The sequence below is a fragment of the Babylonia areolata genome, chromosome 30, assembly GCF_041734735.1.
Source record: "Babylonia areolata isolate BAREFJ2019XMU chromosome 30, ASM4173473v1, whole genome shotgun sequence".
Taxonomy (NCBI): domain Eukaryota; kingdom Metazoa; phylum Mollusca; class Gastropoda; order Neogastropoda; family Buccinidae; genus Babylonia; species Babylonia areolata.
This window is the reverse complement of record NC_134905.1, coordinates 8,047,652-8,067,402: the sequence shown is the minus strand read 5'-3', so window position 1 is coordinate 8,067,402 and position 19,751 is coordinate 8,047,652. Positions and strand designations below refer to the sequence as shown.

The window sequence follows — 19,751 nt, the reverse complement described above, 5'->3', positions numbered from 1 at the left end:
GGTTTGAGGATGTTTAAGAACAGCAGTGGTTTGAGGATGTTTGAGAACAGCAGTGGTTTGAGGATGTTTGAGAACAGCAGTGGTTTGAGGATGTTTGAGAACAGCAGTGGTTTGAGGATGTTTGAGAACAGCAGTGGTTTGAGGATGTTTGAGAACAGCAGTAGTTTGAGGATGTTTAAGAACAGCAGTGGTTTGAGGATGTTTAAGAACAGCAGTGGTTTTAACGGTGTTTGAAAATAGCAGTGGCTGAGTGTTTAAAAACAGCAGTGGATTTTAGAAAGCTTAACGACAGCACTGGTTCTGAAAGTGTTCAAGAACAGCAGTGGATTTTAGAAAGCTTAACGACAGCACTGGTTCTGAAAGTGTTCAAGAACAGCAGTGGATTTTAGAAAGCTTAACGACAGCACTGGTTCTGAAAGTGTTCAAGAACAGCAGTGGATTTTAGAAAGCTTAACGACAGCACTGGTTCTGAAAGTGTTCAAGAACAGCAGTGGTTGCGAGAGTTTTCAAGAACATATTAGCTTTACACAACTTTCACTTGAGTGACGAAATGTTCGTGTTCAATATACACATTTGTTTCTTCTATCACATCTTCTGTTTTTTTTGTTTTTGGGGTTTTTTTTTTGTGTTTGTTTTGTTTTGGTTTGGTTATACAGTTCTATATAAAATGACAGCTGTTCGTGTGGTATCTCATTTTGGTCTGTTACAATGTCACCCGCGTCATTTCATAATCTTGTCGTAGCCCTTTTCTTTCTCCTAGCCGTTTCTACATCACAGAAATATTTGGTTTTACGCTTCCCGCCTTTTGCTCTATCTATCTGTAATAGTTCTAACTTGAGGTTTTCATACGTAATATTATGTTTGAATATTCATTTGCTGTGTCACACGCTAATTGTTTTTCTATTTCCTTTATTTTCATGTGTAAATGTTGTCCTTTTTATTTATTTATTTTTAAACGCCAATGCGTTCCCAACCCTAAAGAGAAATTTCTCTAGTCGACTTCGCACACTTTCCATTATCAATATATTCTTTGTTTTCCATATGATATTCCATAAATCTGTCAAGCACAACATTTATTCAATTAGTAAAATTAATATTCTGTACAAAACTATCATTGAATCTCCAGTATCCAGCTCCCCATGAGAAATCACTTCGGCTGAGTGCTAATACCACCGCTTTATGATCAGCTGGTCAGGCATCTGCTTGGCAGATGTAGTGTAGCGTATATGGATTTGACCGAACGCAGTGACGCCTCCTTGAGCTACTGATACTGATATGATCTGAATTCAATGCTGATGATATATATATGTTCACACGAAACACAATAAATATCTACATCTGGAACGAAACAATCAAGCCAATGTAGGCATGGTAGTTTACAGGGTTTCTGAACACCATGAATGCCAGAAACTCACTTCAGCATGTAGAGGAAGACCTGGGGTCGGCGCGGAGGAGTCACGTCCCATTACAAGAAAGACTCCGCCCACTTGCCGCCTCACCCTGAAGTGAATCACACGCCTGGGAAACACCAGACCAAAACATCACAGAGAGAAAGATAAAGCAGCAAGACGTTACCAAACAGATAACGTGAGGCACTGATTTTATGCACTGATCTCTGCCTGACAGCCAAGAAGTGATTGGAAGTTAGTGGAGGGGGGCAGGAGGTGGGGGTGGGGGTGGAGGTGTGTGTGGAGGGGTGGGGGGGGAGGGTAGGGTGGCAAGTGGGGGACTCCTTTTCTATCACCATATCTAACTGATTAAAAAAAAACAAGAAGGCTAGTCGGATTATAAGGCGCATCCACCAAATTTTATTTCAGTTTCGTCATTTCTGGTGTAGCAAGGCAGCTATTTTCTTGAACGAACACGTAAAAAAAGTGAATCTCAATTACAGGATCATTTTCCTTGTTCTTCGGAAAATGTTATATATCTATTGAACTAACGTGCACAAACATGTGCATACACCCTTCGCAAAAAAAAAATAAAACGTATCGGTAAACTGAAATTTTGCGAAAACTGTGGAGGAAAACATAATTGCTAAAAAGTTAATGATCTATACACTCTACGATTGGTTAATCAATTATGATGATTATCATTATCATTATCGTAAATTAATCTGAATAACCCCAACAATGAGGAAAACGGGTGTTTTCTGAAGCATGCAATGAATAAACACAATAGAAACAACACTTTAACTTAACAACCATTCATTTTGAATAAGACTGTGCTGTTGATAAACACTCAACCTTTTGCACGCTTTAGACACTCCAGATAAAAAAAAAAGTGCCTTCTCTTCTTGTAAATCTTGAGCCCCAAATCCCCATCCCCCCCAACCCCCCCCCCCCCCCCACCCCCCACCCCCCCCCAAAAAAAATGATGAGGAGACACCACAGAATATACTCATGCCTCGTCAAATTATATTTTAATTGTCACAAAAAAATCTTTGGGTCCCAGGTTCGAATCTCGGTAACAGCGCCTGGTGAGTAAAGGGTGGATACTTTTCCGATCTCCCAGGTAAACATATGTGCAGTCCTGCTAGTGCCTGAACCCACTTTCGTGTGAAAACGCACGCAGAAGATCAAATACGCACGTTAAAGATCCTGTAATCCATGTCAGTGTTCGGTGGGTTATGGAAACAAGAGGAGAGGAATAGTCTCTGCCAGTCTGATTTGTATTTTTATTTCTTTTTATCACAACAGATTTCTCTGCGTGAAATTCGGGCTGTTCTCCCCAGGGAGAGCGCGTCGCTACACTACAGCACCCCCCCCCCCCCCCCCTTTTTTTTCTTTTTCTTTTTCCTGCGTGCAGTTTTATTTGTTTTTCCTATCGAAGTGGATTTTTCTACAGAATTTTGCCAGGAACAACCTTTTTGTTGCTGTGGGTTCTTTTAGACAAAAGTATGAATATTATTCAGCAACCGAAATCTATCAATCAAACAAAGACATTCAGTAATTTAATCAGATTAACCATTCACCACCCTCTGCCGAATACTGTTCTCCCCCCCCCCCACCCCCCTCTTTTTCTTTGTTATTGTTGTTGTTGTGTTTGTTGTTGTCCCTCTAAATCATTTAAAGTGGAAGACGTTAAACTGAAGTCTACAGTAACTACTACTAAACACACACACGTTTGAACATAAGCCACATATTACGTGTAGATGGGGCTGATGACTGGATCTTCAGGCAGTCATACTGGATTTGTTCAAGAGACGGCATTGACTGATTTGAGGAAAAAGCTGTTGGCCAAGCAATTGGTTTTCGTCCTTATTATAATCCCAAAAGCTGGATGTGATTCGTCCTGGCAGACTGATTTTGCTTTTTTTAGTAGCCGCTTATGTGTCTTCTTGAGAAGGCAGATCAACCCCGGTAAGCTTGGTGGCAGGTTTTACAGTTCTGTTCAGGGCTGTGATTTCTGCCTCGGAAATGTTCCCGTACCAAAGAGTACAGCGAAGGTTAACACGCTTTCATTGACAGCTCTGTAGAAATCGACCATGCTTTCTTTTTTATTCCGAACTTTTTTGAGGCGCCGAACAGCGCTGTTGTGCTTTCTTAGCAATTGTTTCATATTTTTCTCTCATTTCAAATCGTTGGAAATGATCAGTCCGAGAAATTTGACTTCACTGATGATCGCTGCTTGCTTGTCTTTAATGACAAGTGGTAAGGGGTCAGAACTGGTCTTCCTGAAATCTAAAATCAATGCCTATGTTTTTGATACGTTGAGTTCTAAGTTGTTTTGATCACACCAGCTGACAAGTTCCAGTACTTCTTCCCTATATTTTGACTCATCACTGTTCGTAATCAGCCCTTCTAGAGTGGTATCATCGGCAAACTTGACAATGGTGTTACATTCATTATGAGTTGCACAGTCATGTGTAAATAGCGAGTACAAAAGTGGGGGATATAACACATCCCTGTGGGGCGCCTATGCTGAGAATACATGTGGAGGAGGTAAGGTCCCTCACCCCCCCCCCCCCCCGCCCCCCCACCCCCTCCCACAACAACTTTCGGTCTCCATCTTAGAAAATCTACGATCCATGCACAAATTGATTCAGGCAGCAAGAGGTCTTTCAATCTAAAAAAATAGTTTTGATGGTACTATTGTGTTGAATGCAGAACTCTAGTCAATGAAAAGGATCCTAGCATAGCTGTTAGCATTTTCGAGATGTCCGAGGACGTGGTAGAGACCAAAGCTAATGGCATCTTCAACTGATCTGTTAGCTCTATAAGCGAACTGAAAGGGATCAAAAGATGGAGGAATGCAGGTTTTTTTTAAACTGCAGAATCAAGCGTTCAAATGTTTTCATGACTACTGATGTTAAGGCTACGGAACGATAATCATTAAGATAACTAGGCTGTGCTTTCTTTGGAACAGGAATGACTGTTGATTTTTTTTTTAAAGCAGTGTGGAACCACACATGGCTGAAAGGACATGTTAAATATGTCAGTGAAGACACTAGACAGTTGGACAGCACACTTCCTCAAAAGGCCTGGTGACATGTTATCAGGGCCAGCGGCTCTTCTCATTTTCAGACGACTTGAGTGGCGCCTGACTTCATTCTCTTGGACTATGAAAGGGGGAGTGGAGGTGATGTTGGGTACAGCCACGTCAGAAGTAGACAATGGTTTGTCAAATCTGGAGTAGAATGTGTTGAGTTTGTCTGGAAGAGTTCTGTCAGTGATGTCGACTGTCTGGTGGGTCATTTTATAATCAGTGATGTTCTGCAGTCCGGTTCATATATTTTTAGAGTTGTTTGCAGACAAATTTTCTTCTAATTTTCCTATGTAAAAACTTTCCCTTCTTAATGCATTTTTCAACACTTCTTTTTGCCTGATTGTGGACTATTCTATCATCAGTTTCACGAAACACTCTCTCTTTTTCCTTCAGTTTTTTCCTAACCGCCCCGTTTCACCAAATTTTGTCGTTTGAAAATATTTTGATATTTCTTGTTGGTATGCATACACTTTCACAGAATGAAATGTATTACACACTGTGCCGGTATATTCGTTTACGTCCCCGGCAGAGTCTGTAAAAACACCCCAGTCTGTACATTCGAAACAATCCTGCATGGTCTCTAAGGTAGGGGCAGACCATTGTTTTACGGTTTTAACAACTGGTTTTTCAGCTGTTAGTTTTTGTTTATGAACTGGCACCAAATTCACCATGCTAATCAAGAGGCCAAGTTCAGAAAAGTGAAATCATCTAAACGTTACGTGTTAGAAGCAATCATCCACCTGGGATCGGATGTCTGGATGTTGTGTAATGTATTCCGCATGGATGATACTTCAGCATTTGGGAATGTCTGCCATGACAGATTCAAAATGGCCACCAAAAATGATTAATTTTGCTACATCTCTGGTATTTACTGGAACAAAATTAATGGCTGTTTATATGTTTTTTAGCATGAGGAATTCAAATGTGTAGTCAAAGTAGTGATTGGTGAGACACATTGCACCCTTTTCACCGATTTTACTAAAATATACTGATATTCATAATCGATGGTGTTTATTTTCCTTGTCATATTTGAATTGTCGATACAAACATGTGTACATACAAGCAGTTAGTTTCAGGCATCTGGTTGGCAGATGTGGTGTAGCGTATATGGATTTGACCGAACGCAGTGACGCCTCCTTGAGTTACTGACACTGATACTGTCTCAGTCTCGATCTGACCGTCAGTGTTTGTATAGTGCACCTCCTTGAGGTACTGACACTGATACTGTCTCAGTCTCGATCTGACCCCGTCAGTGTTTGTATAGTGCTCAGAGCTGGCATGGCTTCCGACCTGGCGAGGATAGGCGCTATATAAGTACCCATATCAACCAACCAATCAGTCTGGAACAACCTTCTATATCCGTTCATCTGACCCCTGCAATTTCGCTCTTCACGGCTAAAAATTCATCCGTCTTTACGGCAAAACCCGGCTGTCTGTGCCGAAGCCGGAACTCTTCGTTTTCTTCCAACTTCTCGTGTTCAGTACTATACCGGTCGCTTCATTCTTTGCATTTCACTTAATTTGCATGATGTATAAGGAATGAGAGGGGAGGGGGACGGAGGTGGTGGTGGTGTGGGGGGGGGGGGGGGTCGAGAGGGGGGAGGGAGGGCGCGTGGGGGACAGCTGACTCGGAGACATTGGTCATGAGGGGTTCATGTAATCTGTACTGATTTTTTTTCAGTTTCTTTTCTTTTCTTTCACTCGTAAAGCGTCGTCAGTCCTGAACTCTTTGAGAGAAAGAGCGCTATACAAATGGGGCGCGAAGAGACAACCCCCCCCCCCCCCCAAAAAAAAAAAAAAAAAAAAAAAAATCCAACATAATTATCTTAGTGGAGTGACAACTGACATACAATTTTGTTCAATATTTTTTCGGCGTAATTCAGCATCTGTCCACTCCATTATAAAATCAAAATAATATCCAGTGACTGACATAGCAGGTATATACATCAGGTTCTTTATGGCAGATGCTGCCACTGATGAGTAGTAGCCTATATATAATTGACGTGCCGCCAGGCATTTCACCTCCAGTCATAACTTCACTCTGTCAGTTATTAGTGATTATTACATCTAAATGTAAAGAAATTGATAATGAACATATTTTATCTCTGGTAATAATGAAGCCTAATACAGTGGTGGTGGTGGTGTGTGTCCATCGAGATCGATGATGACCATCGTTGTCATCCAGCTGGGGGATGGGGGGAGGGTGGTGGTGGGGTGGGGGGGAGGATGCTCATGAATCTATCTGTGAATGCGCAGATGGCTGAATAGTCCAATCTGCGCACGAAATGTTCGCTGACAGTTGGGGCAGACAAAGACAGGCATACCATTGTCAGGGAGCTTGTTTGCCCGTGACTTTCTGGCCTGTCTCTTCTGAACAGCTGCAGCAGTCCTGTTGGCCTCGCTCAACTTGGCGCCTTTGTGCACAGCAGCACGCCATTTGTCACGGTCCACTGCAGATTCCTCCCCGGAGTCAGGGTTGATATCAAACGCTTTCAGAGAGACTTTCAGAGTATCTCTGAAGTGCTTCTTCTGACCTCCGTGTGATCTCTTCCCTTGTTGCAGCTCGCCATAGAAGAGCCTTTTGGGCAGCCGATGGTCTGGCATGCGCGCCACGTGTCCAGCCCAGCGAAGCTGGGACTGCATCAGGATGGTGAAGATGCTGGGAAGGGTGGCTTTTGCGAGCACCTCTGTGTCTGGGGTCTTGTCTTGCCACTTGATGTTCAGTAGCTTCCTGAGGCATGTTGTGTGGAAGTGGTTCAGCTTCTTGGCATGTCGTTGGTACACTGTCCAAGTTTCGCAGGCGTACAGTAGTGTGGGGAGAACTACTGCTCTGTAGACCTTTAGCTTGGTCTCAAGACTAATGCCTCTTCTCTTCCAGACATTTGCACTGAGTCTACCAAAAGTTGCGCTTGCTCTTGCAATCCTGACGTTCACTTCATCGTCGATGGTCGCATTTCGTGACAGTGTGCTGCCAAGGTATGTGAACCGCTCCACCGCACCGAGTCTCTGACCGTTGACTGTGATGTTGGGCTCAACGTAGGGTTTCCCTGGGGCTGGCTGATGGAGAACTTCAGTTTTCCTCGTGCTGATGGTAAGACCGAAGTTCCTGCTGGCAGTGGCAAACTTGTCAACGCTGAGTTGCATGTCAGCTTCAGATCCAGCGTTGAGGGCACAATCATCAGCAAACAAAAAGTCTCTGATGATGTCTGTCATGACCTTCGTTTTTGCTTGAAGCCTTCTGAGGTTAAACAACTTACCATCTGTTCGGTACTTTAGGCCGATTCCAACATCGCCATCTCTGAAGGCATCAGTAAGCATTGCAGAGAACATGAGGCTGAACAGCGCTGGAGCCAGGACGCAGCCTTGCTTGACACCATTTGTGACAGCAAAAGGAGCAGATGTTTCGCCTTTGTCCTGGACTCGAGCCTGCATGCCTTCATGGAATTGGCTGACCAAGGAAATAAATTTCCGAGGGCATCCGTACTTGGCCATGATCTTCCACAGTCCCTCTGTCCCTAATACAGTAGTAAGAAGAAAAATACACATGTGCATCAGTAACGCCCTCAGTAGGCCTACAGTGCGCGGCTTTGACGTGAACTGAGACAAAAAGTCAGTACAACTGAATTACATGAATGAACCACTCCTATGACCACGTACTCTCTCTGTACATACAAAGTTAGTTGGCAGGCATGGGGCAGCGCTGGAAAAATAGGAAACCGAGAGTGCTTACATACTTACTGCAGTGGAAAAGATTAGTTTTTACTGAATTTGAGAGGCAGCGAAAAGGCACTGAGAGACGCCCGGAGTCAGACTCGGAAAACGGATACTGATCACGGACTGATGTGGAAAGCCGTTGCAGATTGCATTGTCAATACAAAAACAAATGTGGTGAAAATGTATCAATGATATATATATATATATATATATATATATATATATATATATATAATACAGAGAGAGACAGAGAGAGAGAGAGAGAGAGGGGGGGGGGACGTCACTGCGTAAATCTTCCAGGCTTGCGGTGTTATCAAAATTATTTCCCTTTGGTAATGGCGCTTCTGTCTCCAACCAAGCTTCGCGCAAAAAAAAAAAAAATCATAAAATTACATCTTTTCTTCAGTTAACACAACGCTGCTGTGTTGGTATTATATTAATAAGAGTTAACTGGTGCCAGTGACTGCTTTTATGTCCAACTTCAACCACGGCATTGGAAACAGGGGTCAGTAATTGCTTAAATTCTTCGTTTCAGCGATTACGAACTTACCGATCACTGCAGTGCAACTGCCCAATATCTAGTGAACACCAGCCCCAATTTCGGGTTAAAAAAAAACAAAAAAACAACTGTGCTGAGGGTAAAAAGCCATGGAAACGCCCCTTTCCCGACACTCTTTGGAAAAGGAAGATAAACTATCATGAACTGATGTTATTTCAGTTTGCTATTTGTGATTGTGTTGATCACAAAGCAGTGCAGACTTCCTCATTGCGGTTATTTTATTTTATTAGAGCTTGGAGTAATAGAACATCTTTAGACATTACACACATATATATATATATATATATATACGAAAAATCCTCTTTCTCCCGCTCTCTCACAATGTGTGTGTATGTGTTTATAAGCATGTATATAAAGATAATTAGCTAATGCTTCAGTATGTGATGCCAGGTAATTAAAATTAATTGAACTGATGTTTTTGCCCTATTATTAGCAGATACAGTAATTGCATTAATAGTTTAAGTTTTTTAAGGAGGCATCACTGTGTTCTGACAAATCCATACGCAACACCACATCTGCCAGGCAGTTGCTTGACCAGCAGCATAACCCAACATGCTTAAGCCTTGTGTGCATGTATATATATATTTGTGTATTATTCTAAGCGGATTTCTTCTACAGAATTTTGCCAGAAGACAGTACTCTGGTTGCCATGGGTTCTTTCTCAGTACGCCTAACGCATGCTGCACACAGGCCCTCGTTTTATCATCATCTGAACCACTAGACGCTCACTTTGATTTTCCAGTAATACTTGGGAGAAAGGGTGCGAGCAGTATTCCCAGACCCTCACAGACTGTTTTGGCAGACAAGCCTCTCAACCATTCTGCCACCTTCCTCCACTAACAACTCTGCATCAGTAAAGGTGTTAAGATAAATCCAGGGACACAACAGTTTGTGTTGATAGTTAGTGTTCATGATTTGGGTCCATCAAGTCATCCTTAACTAACGCTAACTCTAGATTAAAAGTGTGTATTACATGTCGTTTCTTACAATTTACATGTCTGCATGAACATTTCTGTATAAATAGGTCTCAGAATTTGGGATACTAAAATAGCAAACTACCTTGGCAATAACATGATTGTGATGATGATGATTTTAAGTACCATAATGGTGATGGTGATGATGTCTACCATAATGGCAGTGATGATGTCTACCATAATGGCAATGATGATAATAATGATGATGACTACCATGATAGCATTGATGATAATGATGATGATGATGACTACCATAATGGCAGTGATGATGATGTCTACCATGGCAATGATGATGATGACTACCATAATACATTGATGATGATGATGAAAATGATGATGACAGTCATGACCTACAGGTGAAAGTTGACCCACACAAAGAGAGATGAATCCACAGGCAGCAGGAGGATGGGAGCGAACAAGTGAGATGTGTGTGTGTGAGGGTGTTTGTGTGTGCGCATGTGCTTGTGTGTGTATGTGTGTGTGTATCTGTGTGTGTGTGTGTGTGCGTTTGTGTATGTGAGGGTGTTTGTGTGTGTTTGTGCGTGTGTATTGCTGTGTGTGTTTGTGTGTGTGGATGGATTGGGGGAATGGGGGGCAGGGGTTGGGGAGGTGGGGGTTGAGTGTGTGTGTGTGTTTTCTATGAGTGTGTGGATGGGTTGAGGGGGGGTGGTAGGGGGGTGGGGGTTGAGTGTGTGTGTGTGTGTGCATGTGTGTGTGTGGATGGGTTGGGGGAGTGGGGTGTGGGGGTTGAGTGTGTGTATGTGTGGTTTATTTTAGTCCTGTGGTGAGAAATAAACTGAATTGTAAAGACTAGAGGTTTTGGGGTTGGGGGGATGCTTGGTCATACTGTACAACTGCAATACAATTCAGAATACAAGTTGCAACAGTATAACAAATATGTCACACTTTACAACAGAATCTTTTCAGATCTTTTGTAGAGACATGAATTGAATAGATTGAAAATTGTGACTGACAGTGAGTCATGTGGAACATGTTAAGACAATCTTAAAGGGTTTCTCATATAACATTAGAATTTAGATACATGATAAAATAGTATGAGGTGCCTTGTTGTCATGTGAAAAAAATGTTTTCACTGAACCACAATGTAGCGTTGTTATGTTTGTGTACTGAGTCGTATCATTACAATTTTTGTTTGTTTGTTTGACTTTTTAGGCCTTAGCTGCATGCCAGTTCATGGAGCACATTGTTTTGGTTTTTTTTGGTGGTTGTTGTCTGTCATCACAAGTTGATATTGTGAAATCAGACCAGTTCCTGGCATTGTTTTGATTTATTACCAGAATTCAATCATCACGATGATAATTGATTTTAATTTATTGCATTCATCCTCCTTTATCTTTTCTTTCTTTCTTATCTCCTGGTGACAGTTTATGTTCTAAAACTTGTATGCATTGTCTGTTATGTATCAAAATGAACTGTGCTTGATAGCTGATTCTTATGTGTTATTGCATAATAATAATGATAATAATGTTGGTGATTATGATGATAATGATATTACTACTACTACAACTACTAGTTCTACTACTACTACTTTCTAACTGCTGCTACTACTACTACTTCTTCTACTACTACTGAATACTAATATAGTACTCTGTCCAGAAAACTGCTCTAGGTGCTTCACATAACACCTGACACATTACATCAATGTTTATGGACACACACCAAAATGCACTTAGTAAAATATTCACACACATAAAATATTGCATACATAATTGTGTTCATAAACAATCACACACTTACATATACACACATACATACATGCATACTTACACACACACACACACATGCCCTCCTCCACCATCCCCAACCCATTTGCACATGCTTGCATAATTGTACGCATACATGATATTAACAAAATAATGCAAAAGAAAAAGTTTCCCTTGAACTGTTTCTGCTCAACAGATGTGGATGTGGAGGAGGATAGCACTAATTGCCTCCTTCGCTACTGGTACACGATGGAAGAGAATGATGTTCTGAGCTGGGAGATTGTCGACATGCCTGACGGAGAGTAAGATGGCCACCCCCTTTAAATGATCAAAATGAAGACGATGAAAAGGTGGATGAATGTTTGGTAGTGAATGATAGCCATGTCCAGCAGTGACCATCAGAACAGCAGAAGAGGCAATTGCTGTCCTGACTATCTGGGCTAGAATTGGATTGTTGTGGAGAGTGTCTTGCCCAAGGTACATCCCCGCTCTCTTGGCCAAGAGGGCTTTAGAACAGTTGGCATTTGGATGGTTCCCAAAGGCCAACTGGCTCCCAAGGCTGCAGCACTACAAACCAGTGCAGTATTACCTTGTATTTATAGAGTCATATTAGTCGTTTGCAAAAGACTTAGCTGTAAATGAATTTTGATTGCAGTGTAGAAAACATTGGTTGGTCACACAGCTTTCATTTTGCTGTTGGCCCAGTGGTAAACTTATGTCAGTCTGTGAAAGTCAAGCGTTGATCAAAATGAAGATGTTTGTATAACAATTGAAATATTCAGTTCACCAAGGCTGCACTATATTCTGTAATATCAACTCCAAAGTGAAGTAGTTTAATAGCAAGATTGTTTGTTTATTTATTCATTTATTTATTGTGAATTCTTTTCTTTTTGAACTCATGCTCTATAGGTAGACAGGGGAGAGATTTTTTTAACTGGAAAGTTGTGAGAATGCAACAAAAGAATGTGAGATTAAAAAATTTTTTTTTAACTATTGATATAGAACGTCTTTTCCAAATTGAAGTTACTTTGTTCATGCTTAAACCTGATTCTGAGTTGTAATATGAATCATGCAATGTCGCAATTGTTTTCTTTTCAATGTAATAAAAAAAATTTAAAAAGAAGAAAAAAAAAATGCTCACTTCAGGTTTCTCCAACAGATAATCTTCTTACACACACACATACACCTCTCTCTCTCTATATATATATATGTAAAATTATGGTATCAGATGATGATAATAATAACATGATAATAATGATAAAAACAATTCCTGGAATACAATAGTAGCAATTTTTGTTTTGTTTTCTGGTGTTCTCCAGCAATGTTATCCAGTTCAGGGTGACGCGACAGGGCCAGGCGGCAGCTGTGTGGGGGCATGATTCCAAAAGAATTCCTGGCGCCTTGAACTTGAGGGATAATCTGGAGAATCCTCACCCACGCCCTGTGAGTAACCTGCCGTCACCCATGATGGTTTGTATTAGTGTTCCAGTGTAAGGGAGGTCATCTTTGAGAGGAAGGCAAACAGATCTTTGGAGCTCAGTTCAGTTCAGTTCAGTTACTCGAGGAGGCGTCACTGCGTTCGGGACAAATCCATACATGCTACACCATGTCTGCTAAGCAGATGCCTGACCAGCAGCATAGCCCAGCTCGCTTTGTCAGGCCTTGAGAGAGAAAAAAAGTGCATAAATTAATAAATGGATTCATCATTGAATCAATGAATAAAAAAAAAATAAAAAAAAGAATAATACACACACACACACACACAAAAGTAAGCAGATAGATAATGAAATAAAATAAAATGCAGGAATTAAAAAAAAAAAATTCTAAGACAATGATGACAAATATACAGACATGTGCACACACACACACACAACATATATGCAACAAAACCAAACAGTTTCACAGATTTGAAAGCACAAACAAAAGCGCACAAGGCCCAACACTTCATGTAAAATAACATGAGCCCAGACACGTAAACACACACACACACACATCTTTAGAGTGAAAGGCAAGTACCATGAACTACCCTGTAAACACCCTGCATGCTGGATTGGTGGCCTGGTGGAGACACATTCGCCTTGTCCTCTGCCCCCACCCCCGAGGTTAACCCTCTTCCCCCTGACAGAAAAATTGCAAGGGAACTTCTAAATCCTGTGTAGGGAAATAACTCCTCCTCACTGAACTCACACATACCAAACAACAACAGCAACAAAAATCATATAAAATAAGGCTTACATATTTTGTTGCAGACAGCTCATGATGTGCAGAAAACATCATAGATTTACATACAAGCAAATTGGGAACACTTTGACTGTGAATAATGATTTAAATTTAAAAAAAATAAAATAAAAATAAAAATCTGACGTGTTCTGGTCTCAAAGTCTCAAGCTGCGTGTGCATCAAAAATTAATGAAAACTGACTCTTACTGAGTAATCTGTGGTTTGTGTGTTGTGTTTTTTTGTTCTTTAAAGATACCTCATAATAACACTTGTCCATGATTGAAGGAATGTACAATATACCATTCTCAGCCATTTTTGTCCACACACACAATCATCAACTTAAAAAATTCATAACTCAGAAAATTCTCAACTGCTCCACTTGCTTCAAACTTCAAAATGGTGGCCGTGGAAGGAGGTAACAAATGAACTTCCGCTGTCAGTGCATTATGGGACTGTTAAAAGCGAGAGTAAAGGTAAATGAACACTGGTAAGCGGGCCATAACGGGCAGTTCAGGGATTGAATAAGGCATTTCATGAGGGGCAGAGGGCTATGAAGCTAGAGAATCTGAGCGCACAGGATTCAAGTCCCACACTCGCTAGTATTTTCTTATCCTCTCAACATTGAGTTAGACGTGTTACCGCCAGGCCACTAATCCTAATTGAAAAATGTCAGTCACAATATAATATATAAGTGCATGAGCTGAAGCATTACATGTGCTTCAGAATACTCTCCATAGCTTGTACAGCGTCACTGGTGAATACCAAAATTGAAACTGAAAGCTATTTCGGAAAGTCAGGAGTGATTAGTAAATTGATTTGCCTTTGAAAGAGGAATGTGGCGGAACAGTTAGGAGGCTCATCTGCCAGTAGAGTGTCTGGGTTCAAATCCCACTCTTGTCCTTTCTCCCAAGTTTTGACTGGAAAATCAAACTCTGTGTGTGTGTGTGTGTGTGTACACTTTGACACATCCTGGAAACTGAAACTATATGGCAAAACAACAACAAGAAGAAAGGCAAGGCCTTCAAGACTCACTTGTGATACACTTTTTAAAAAATCCAAGTTTTTATGTATTGAGTATAATGCATTTACTGTTATATTTATATTTTTTGTATTCTCTAAACTTGGCACTTTGATCTGATATTTGACCCAACAAAGGATCTGTCATTATTATCATTTTTTGTTCAAACAGGAACTTCTTTTGCTAAGCATGGAAGTTTTATTTATTGCAAACGTTTTGGTGTAGATTGCAGAACAAGGGAAATTACTCTGCTGGGAACTTAGTTTGCTTTAAACTGATCTTTCTCATCTTAAACATTACATTTTGAAATTATACTCAATACATAAAAAGCTTGGATTTTTTTTAAAAGTGCATCACAAGTGAGTCTTGAAGGCCTTGCCTCTCTTGTTTCAAAATGTAATGTTTAAGATGAGAAAGATCAGTTTAAAGCAAATTAACTCCACTAGCATTACAGAGTAATTTCCCCTTTTTACTATCTGCACCAAAACGTTTGCAAAATAAATTAAAATTCCATGCTTAGCAAAAGAAGTTCCTGTTTGAACAAAAAATGATAATAATGACTGCTCTAGCTGTTGGGTCAGAATATCAGATCAAAGTGCCAAGTTTAGAGAATACAAAAAATATAAATATAACAGTAAATGCAGTTTGCATATAATTAGGCTTCATTCTTTATTTTTTTGTGCCAATCTCAGAAGCGCAATATTGTTTTAAACAAGATGACTGGAAAGAACTGGATTTTTCCTATTTTTATGCCAAATTTGGTGTCAACTGACAAAGTAGTTGCAGAGAAAATGTCAATGTTAAAGTTTACCACGGACACACAGACACAGACACACACAGACAACCGAACACCGGGTTAAAACATAGACTCACTTTGTTTACACAAGTGAGTCAAAAAACCAGTTGTCGCATTTTCAGTCAGTCATGATAGAAGATTAACTTCTGACTTTGAGCTAGTTTCTAACCCAGTCACAGGACAATTTTTGCAGACAACTTTCACAGCTCATTGAAACTGAAACTGAAGCTTTTTGTTCCCATGCCCCCAATCAGATACCTTACCCGGGAAAGGACTACTGTGAAGTGAAGCTGAAGAAGAAGGCGAACATTGACCTGGAGCAGTATTTCAAACACCAGAGCCGTTGACCCCGTGACCAGTGGAGAGTTGCCACAGCTGTGCAGAGAGCTGTCAGCGAGGACTTCAAGTGAAATTCCATATAGCCCTGAGCAAAAAAAATGTTGTGAAATTCACATGCAACATTTCATGCCACATTAGCATGTGAAGAAAAAAGAAGAAAAAAAAAGAGCCATCCACAGCCATCAATCAGGGGAGACTACTTTAAAAGTTCCAGCAGCAGCAGGGTGCTTTAAAAATTGTGTATGAAGTTAAAATCTTCGCTGCCTCTTGTAATGGAAAAGTTTTGCAGCTAAGCTCAAGCAAATTTAAGTAAATGAATTTGCACGATGACAAAAGGTTGATGCAATTTTTTTTTCTGTCAATGCAAAGTTCAGATGCGGATTCCTTACTGGTTTTTCGGGTCTATGGAATTTCACGTTGAATGAAAGTCCACTGGATCTGACTCTTCAGCTCATTTAGCTGATGTAGATAACTCCCCCCCCCCCCCCTTTTGTAAATAAAGTTGTGGTATAGCATTTGTTGATCAGTCCACTCAAGTCAGTGGAACTTAAGTAACTGAAACTGACTCGTTTTTTTTTCTTCTGATAACCTTTCTGCTTTTGTGCGATGTTCAGCTTTCTACGCACTTACATTTTCATAAAGTAGTTGTTACACATTTCTTTTTGATACAGTGTTTGTTACTGATCTCTTGGTTTTAGTGTAAAATGCACTTACTTTTTGATAAAGTAGCTGGTTACTTTTCTACCTTTTTATTATTATTTTTTTTTTTAATTATAAGTTAGCTGTTTTGCACTGCTTTGCTTTTGTGACTGTTGGTCTTGTTGGGCACTTACGTTTTGGTAAAGTAGGTGTTTCACCTTTAATTTTTTGATAAAGTAGCTTTTATATGCTTTCTTTTTGATAAAGTAGCTGTTGCTTACTTGTTTTGTTTATAAACTAGCTGTTACATAATTTCTTTTTTTTTCTTTTATAAACTAGCTGTTTCGCACTTCTTTGCTTTTGTGTACTTTTAGCTTGCTAAGCTTTTACATTTTGATGAACTTGCTGTTATGCACTTATGTTTTGATAAAGTAGTTGTTGTATAGTAAAAAAGAAAATGAAGTTGTTGTTATATGCACTTATACCCCTGAAAGTGGAGTATGGCTGCCTACATGGCGGGTTAAAAAATGGTCATACACGTAAAAGCCCACTTGCATATATACAAGTGAACGTGGGAGTTGCAGCCCACGAACACAGAAAGAAAGAAAGAATATGCACTTATCTTTTGATGAAGTAGGTGTTACAGAGTTTAAAAAAAAACCAAAAACCCACAGTAGCTGTCACATACATACTTTTTAAGGCTATAAAGTAGCTATTGCGCACTTTCTTTTTGAAAAAGTAGCACTTACACACTTTCTTTTTTTTTATGTTGATGAAACAGCTGTTGAAGTAGCTTGCTATGGCTTTGTTTTACAACTGAAATGTCTTAGCCACACGCTTTTTTTTTTTTTTTTTTTTTACAAATATGATTTGATTTATGACTGATGTTTAGATTATTGTTACATGTGATATGAATGCTTGTAGGGCCTCACATTTCACTGATGTTTTCTTGTGATTCTTTGTCATTGCTATACATCTTTCTCAAACAAGATTATCATTGTATGGTTAAAATTAACTTTATGCCTTCCAGAGACAATCTTCAATCATTGTATGAATTATATTGTTCTGGCTTTCATAGAAAAAGCTGAATCATGGATCATGCGTTTGTTTCAAAATGTGAAATTTAGTCCATATTTGGCTGTCAGCAAAAAAAGAGGATTAACATGTATATATACATATATATACATATACATATATATATATCCTGCAGAACACCGGCACCCATGTCACCAGACATTTCAATGCAAAAGATCATTCACTGCGTGACATGAGATGCATGCCCATAGAGCAGGTCCTCACAGACAACCACGCTCACAGACACACAAGGGAAGAGTTCTGGATCAGCAAGGCCTCAACGCTCTAATTCTCAGGACAAGTCAGGGAGGGAGAGGGAGGGAGAAAAGGCAGGGGGGGGGGGGGGGGGGGGGGGTGAGTGTGTGTGTGTGTGCGTGATATTTGTATTTGTATTTCTTTTTATCACAGCAGGTTTCTCTGTGTGAAATTTGGGCTGCTCTCCCCAAGGAGAGCGTGTCACTACACTACAGCGCCACTGTTTTTTTGTTTGTTTGTTTGTTTTGTTGGGGGGGTTGGGGTCTGGGGGGGTGGGGGGTTGTTTTTTTTCCTGCATGCAGTTTTATTTGTTTTTCCTATTGAAGTGGATTTTTCTACAGAATTTTGCCAGGAACAAACCTTCCGTTGCCATGGATTCTTGTACATGCGCAAAGATGCTGCACACGGGACCTTGGTATATCATCTCATCCGAATGACTGTAGCGTTCAGACCACCACATAAGGTCGAGTGGAGGGGGAGAGAACATTGGCAGCTGAGCCGTGATTCGAACCAGCATGCTCAGATTCTCTCGCTTCATAGACGGACCTCTTAGCCATCACTCCACAATATTAGAACAAGTGACATGCAGTGTAGAATTGATGACAGTTTACTGATAGTGTTACCTCTATGTGTGATAAACATAACACGAATTTCAAACTGTATGTTTGCCAATGTGAATTTATTAATCATCCTGCTACTAAGTATGTAATTCCCTTCTTAGCAATGATATTGTAAAACCATGACTGATTTTTCTATGAACTTTTGATTTGAAAATTTCAAACGGTATGTTTACCTATGTAAATTTATCAATCATCCAATTACTTAGTATGTGACTCCCTTCATAGAAATGAGACTGTAAACATTACTGATTTTTCTATGCACTTTTGGATCTAGTCACTTTGGTCATTGTGTCAAAATTTAGAGTGTGAAGCATTGTTATCAGAAAGGCTGGAATCATATTGGTGTGTTGAATTGTTTTTACACACAGTGCAAGAATTTTCGTTTGTTGTACTGTTTGTATCGACTTTTTGTTTGTTGTATTGTTTGTATCGACTTTTTGTTTTTGCTATGATACTAATTTGCAGTATTGTTTGTTTTTGTTTTTTTGTTGTTATTTTTTTTTTGTCTTTTAGATTATTATACATAATTATGAATATGATTCATATCATTTTTTCTGAAAATTCATTTATGCTTGTTCTTGCTCAAAATATACAATAATCATTTCTGAAGACATTTCTATGTGTGTGTGTGTGTGTGTGTGTGTGTGTGTGTTTACTGCACCAGGTGTAATTTCTCTCTATGAGATAATGAAGTTATTCTTGCCTTCTCTACCTGATAGATTACCTCAAAACTAATATATCTCAACACCTTACACTGGGGAAAGGATGCAAGGGAGATCACAAAAGATGTGAACCATGAGTGGACAGCTCACCTCAGCTGTTTTACCCAGCGTTGTCAGGCAAATAAACACTGACACAGGGAAAGTGTTACAAGTGTGTGTGGCAGCCTTCACTTGGATCTTGTAAGACATGCTGTCTGTCAATGAATCATCAAACTAAACTCTCTCTCTCTCTCTCTCTATATATATATATATATAAGGGAGAGAGCAAGAGAGAAGATGTTGAGGTGGGTGAAACTTTATGTGTGAATATATGTAAAATTAACGTTGATACACACTTTTTTTTGTGGATAACAGGTTTATTTATGAATTGAAAAACAACATACAGAACCAAAGATTTTGTTTATATTCTACACATGTATACATACACACACGCGCACACACACAGACACACACACTTATTCACTCACTCACTCACTCTCACACAAGTATACAGTGCATAGGTGAACAATTTCAACAGTTTTCTAGAGGAAAAAGGGACATTTCATTGAAAGCAAACATGTACATAAGGCTAATTAAAGCGCTTTGATTTGTCTCTGCACAAGATTCAGCGCT

General features: G+C 39.9%; 1 protein-coding gene across 1 annotated transcript; it reads left to right on the top strand.

The window, feature by feature from the left end:
- The first annotated feature begins 8,482 nt into the window (after positions 1-8,482).
- LOC143275333 (uncharacterized) lies at positions 8,483-17,853 on the top strand. Its single transcript, XM_076579357.1, has 5 exons — positions 8,483-8,704; positions 10,089-10,151; positions 11,653-11,758; positions 12,776-12,899; positions 15,745-17,853. Exons 2-5 carry the CDS (start codon positions 10,115-10,117, stop codon positions 15,835-15,837), a joined length of 360 nt encoding a protein of 119 aa, XP_076435472.1. The 5' UTR covers positions 8,483-8,704; positions 10,089-10,114; the 3' UTR covers positions 15,838-17,853.
- The last annotated feature ends 1,898 nt before the right edge of the window (positions 17,854-19,751 follow it).

Excerpts from the sequence above, each read along its gene's own strand:
- LOC143275333 (XM_076579357.1), top strand. The coding sequence starts at position 10,115 with ATGAATCCACAGGCAGCAGGAGGATGGGAGCGAACAA. Across the intron at positions 10,152-11,652 it reads AGGAGGATGGGAGCGAACAA|ATGTGGATGTGGAGGAGGAT; the intron begins GTGAGATGTGTG and ends TCTGCTCAACAG. Across the intron at positions 12,900-15,744 it reads AGAATCCTCACCCACGCCCT|ATACCTTACCCGGGAAAGGA; the intron begins GTGAGTAACCTG and ends GCCCCCAATCAG.